The sequence below is a fragment of the Pristiophorus japonicus genome, unplaced genomic scaffold (genome assembly GCF_044704955.1).
Source record: "Pristiophorus japonicus isolate sPriJap1 unplaced genomic scaffold, sPriJap1.hap1 HAP1_SCAFFOLD_304, whole genome shotgun sequence".
Lineage (NCBI taxonomy): Eukaryota > Metazoa > Chordata > Chondrichthyes > Pristiophoridae > Pristiophorus > Pristiophorus japonicus.
Genome location: NW_027252824.1, coordinates 646,808 through 651,138, shown reverse-complemented (window position 1 = coordinate 651,138; position 4,331 = coordinate 646,808). Strand labels below are relative to the sequence as shown.

The 4,331-nt window shown below is 56.3% G+C and overlaps 1 protein-coding gene across 3 annotated transcripts in view; it reads left to right on the top strand.

Moving 5' to 3' along the window:
- The window catches only part of lsr (lipolysis stimulated lipoprotein receptor), a 37,405-nt gene extending 33,557 nt beyond the window's left edge, over positions 1 to 3,848 (top strand). For all 3 annotated transcript variants that reach the window (XM_070872300.1, XM_070872299.1, XM_070872298.1), the window contains 2 exons: positions 1,003 to 1,655; positions 3,071 to 3,848. In XM_070872300.1, the coding sequence (XP_070728401.1) occupies positions 1,003 to 1,655; positions 3,071 to 3,106 (689 nt within the window). In that variant the 3' untranslated portion in view covers positions 3,107 to 3,848. The remainder of the gene's footprint in view (positions 1 to 1,002; positions 1,656 to 3,070) is intronic.
- The last annotated feature ends 483 nt before the right edge of the window (positions 3,849 to 4,331 follow it).

Genomic DNA, 4,331 nt, shown 5'->3' with positions numbered 1-4,331 from the left:
TGTATCTGAATACACCTGTCTGTGATGCCTGTCTGTGACACCTGTCTGTACTGTGTGTCTACACGGTAATGTCTGTCTCTGATGCCTGTCTCTGACATGTTTCTGTACCTGGCAATGCCTGTCTGTGACACCTGTCTGTCTGTCTGTGATGCCTGTCTGTATCTGAATATGTCTGTCTGTGACGCCTGTCTGTGCTGTGTGTCCATACCTGGCAATGCCTGTCTGTGACGCCTGTCTGTGACGCCTGTCTGTGACGCCTGTCTGTGACACCTGTCTGTGACACCTGTCTGTACCTGGCAATGTCTGTACCTGACGATGTCTGTCTGTACCTGACGATGTCTGTCTGTACCTGACGATGTCTGTCTGTGACGCCTGTCTGTACCTGGCGATGCCTGTCTGTACCTGACGATGTCTGTCTGTGACGTGTGTCTGTGTTGTGTGTCTGACGCCTGTCTGTACCTGACGATGTCTGTCTGTGCGCCTGTCTGTGCTGTGTGTCTATACCTGGCAATGCCTGTCTGTGACGCCTGTCTGTGACGCCTGTCTGTACCTGGCGATGTCTGTCTGTGACGCCTGTCTGTATCTGGCGATGTCTGTCTGTGACGCCTGTCTGTACCTGACGATGTCTCTCTGTACCTGGCGATGTCTGTCTGTACCTGGCGATGTCTGTCTGTACCTGGCGATGTCTGTCTGTACCTGGCGATGTCTGTCTGTGACGCCTGTCTGTACCTGGCGATGTCTGTCTGTGACGTGTGTCTGTGTTGTGTGTCTGACACCTGTCTGTACCTGGCGATGTCTGTCTGTGACGCCTGTCTGCGTGTTGTGTGTGCATGTCTATCTGCACGTGAGTGGAGCCAGCCTGCTCCCGGGTAGGGTTTGTGGCTGGACTTTTGTCTGGGCGGATTAGCGATTACTTTGCGGCCGAATGGCTCCGCTGTCTGTTGATGCAGTGTTCTGTTTCTCAACATGGTGTGTGCTTCTCTTTCTGTCTCCTCCCCCTAGCGTCAGCGATGAGTGAGATCTCCTCCTTGCACGAAGATTACGACGCCAGGAACAACCTGCACAGCAACATGGGCCGGGTCCGCCTGCAGGCCATGCCACCGATCCGTGATGTGGACGAGGCGAGTGTCGTGAGCAGCGTGTCCCGCCAGACCCCCAGAGGGGGCTACGACTGGGACCGGAGCGAGCACGACTACGAGAGGACTCGCCAGCGAGCGCGATCGATGGACAGCCTGGACGATATTGGCAGGTGGGATCGCGATGACCACCATGGCCGACGGGACTTTGACCGGGGCCGGGGCCGGCGTGAGTCGGACAGCGAGTCCGGCCGCCGGGGTTACGCTCCGGACCGGCGGCGGAGGGATTACTCGCCCGAGCGCCGCGAAGATGGCCGGAAGCGGAGCCGCAGCCGGGACGACCTGACGGAGCTGAGGCACGGCCGGGGCCAGCCCAGGGGCAGCCACGGCGATGCCTTCCTGGACGAGATCATGCGGAAGAAGGGGGCCGCGAACCGGGACGCGGAGAGCGTCGGCGGCTCGTCGGCGCGCTCGGGGAACCGGAGGAACCGGAGAGACGAAGATATCCCCCTGCCCCCGCCGTACACAGAGACCGAGTCCGTGTCGTCCAGAGGGAAAACCGAGAAGAAGCTGAGGAAGGTGAGCGGGGTTAGGTAACTTCCCGGCCTTTGCACGGAGCGGGGGGGGGATTGACGGGAGAGTGAGGGTGCCCTCACAATATTCACCACCCAAAGCACGGGCTGAGTGCTGCCCCCAGCTAATTGTCTCATGGACCACTGTCCAAGCCGGCTTCATCACAGGTAACCAGTGGTGGCACGAGAGAGCCCGGGTCAGCGAGTGGCCTGGGGCCGGGGTCAGCGAGTGGCCTGGGGCCCGGGTCAGCGAGTGGCCTGGGGCCCGGGTCAGCGAGTGGCCTGGGGCCTGGGTCAGCGAGTGGCCTGGGGCCCGGGTCAGCGAGTGGCCTGGGGCTCGGGTCAGCGAGTGGCCTGGGGCCCGGGTCAGCGAGTGGCCTCTGGTCTGGGGGCTGGTGATTTTGGAATCTCTAATGGGAAAATGCGCTTGGGAACAGACTGAGATTTCTGGTTACTTTGGGCATGACAGAGCTTCAGAGAAATAAGAGAAATTTACAGCATGGAAGGAGGCCATTCGGCCCATCGAGTCCGCGTTGTGCTGGCCGACCAAGAGATACCCGGCCTAATCCCACTTTCCAGCTCTCGGTCCGTAGCCCTGCAGGTTATGACACTTCAAGTTCACATCCAAATGTGGTGAGGGTTTCTGCCTCTATCCCGCTTTCAGGCCGTGAGTTCCCCCCTAGACCCCCACCGCCCTCTGGGTGAAGACATTTCCCCTCAAACCCCCTCTAAACCTCCCCCCAATTACTTTCAATCTGTGCCCCCTGGTTGTTGACCCCTCTGCCAAGGGAAACAGGTCCGTCCTTTCCACTCTATCCAGGCCCCTCATTATTTTATACACCTCAATCAGGTCTCCCCTCAGCCTCCTCTGTTCCAAAGTAAACAACCCCAGTCTATCCAATCTTTCCTCATCGCTAAAATTCTCCAGTCCTGGCAACATCCTGGTAATTCTCCTCTGTACCCTCTCTAGTGCAACATCCTGGTAAATCTCCTCTGTACCCTCTCCAGTGCAACATCCTGGTAAATCTCCTCTGTACCCTCTCTAGTGCAACATCCTGGTAAATCTCCTCGGTACCCTCTCCAGTGCAACATCCTGGTAAATCTCCTCTGTACCCTCTCCAGTGCAACATCCTGGTAAATCTCCTCTGTACCCTCTCCAGTGCAACATCCTGGTAAATCTCCTCTGTACTCTCTCTCGTGCAATCACATCGTTCCTGTAATGTGGCTGGAACTGTATGGGAAGTGTCTGGCAGAGAGGTGCAGGCACTCCAACCTCACACTCGGGGAGAAGCGATGGGTTGGGTGTGGACGGAGGTAGTTTCAGGTTGTGGGGGAGGAGAGGGACAGGAAGGGGCGTGGGTAGAGGGAGCTGTCTGCAGGCTCAGACTGTCGCACTCACACATGGTTTGTTTTTCTGTACAGAACGATGCCGTCAGCCGTGAGAGTTTGGTCGTTTAATGGACGGGGTCACCAGCCCAGGTGAGGGATGACGCAGGATCAGCAGCGATCGGAACAATGTCACGAACTTTAGGTCTTCTGTCAATGGTGCTCGTTCATCACACCCGATCTCTTGCAGCTGCACCTGTATCGCATTGGAATTGAACCCATTGGAGTTACAGGCGGAGTCCATTGGAGGTTAAAACCATCGCCCAGCAAACAATACCCCACTGTGGTCGCCGAGCACCATCGCTTGTCCCTTTTGTTTTTCTCCAGCCAAGTCGCCTGATAATTGCGGCTCTGTTTGATAATCTCCTTCTTGGAAAATGTTAGTATTTGGGACTTTTGTGGATCGAGGTTTCAGGGGGCGTGGCCCACTCACCGGGTCTTTGCAACTGGCCGCCCAGAATCTTTCCGTCCTCCGATCCCGGAATGATGTTTTGTCGTGGGGATGTTCGACGACACGTTCCTCCGGCCTCGTTTCTTTTACACAGCTTGAGATTGTGCGTTTTGGAACGAGGAGCTCGATCCACGGCCTGTGTACATCCTGCACCATCCAGCCTCTCCCTCTCGGCTCTCTGTCGCTGGTGGGGCCTGGGACGTGAGCATCAGTCTGCTCCACGTCTCACTGCACACAATATATTCCACTTTCAGCAGTTTCTTGGAAGGTGAAACGGTTCTCCAGGCCTGGAACGTTGGCTGTTTGTTCGTAGACCCACAGCAGAACTGATCCACATAATGGGATTGTCCCAAACAGGGGGGAGGGAGGGAGGGAGGGAGTTTTAATTAGTATTATCTTTTAGAACGTCGTGTTAATGTTTTTAAAGATTTAATTTTTTTTTTTAAATGTGCCGTATACATTTTTTAAAATCTCTTTCTGATCAGTGTTTTCTCTTCGGTCTCATCGTTCCAGTATATCAGACATGTCCCTCCGATCGCTGAGCTTACGGGTCTGGTCCGAGGCTGTGTGACCCTCCTGTAAATCCGGACCCCAGAGTCAGAGGGGCCCATTGACCCGAGGTACTCTCGGCTGGGCCCAGAAACCCCACACACACAGGCTGTGACCCTTCAGGGAGGCCAACCCCATTTCAGAGTGTTCCTCTCGCGCCCCCAATTCTGCTGTTGCTGCACTGGAATGCCCAACTCCTCGGCATAGCGGCTGCATAAACCGAGCACCGCCAGTGTGACAGTATCCAGTGCCAGTGCGACAGTGTCCAGTGCATCCAGTGCCAGTGTGGCCAGTGCG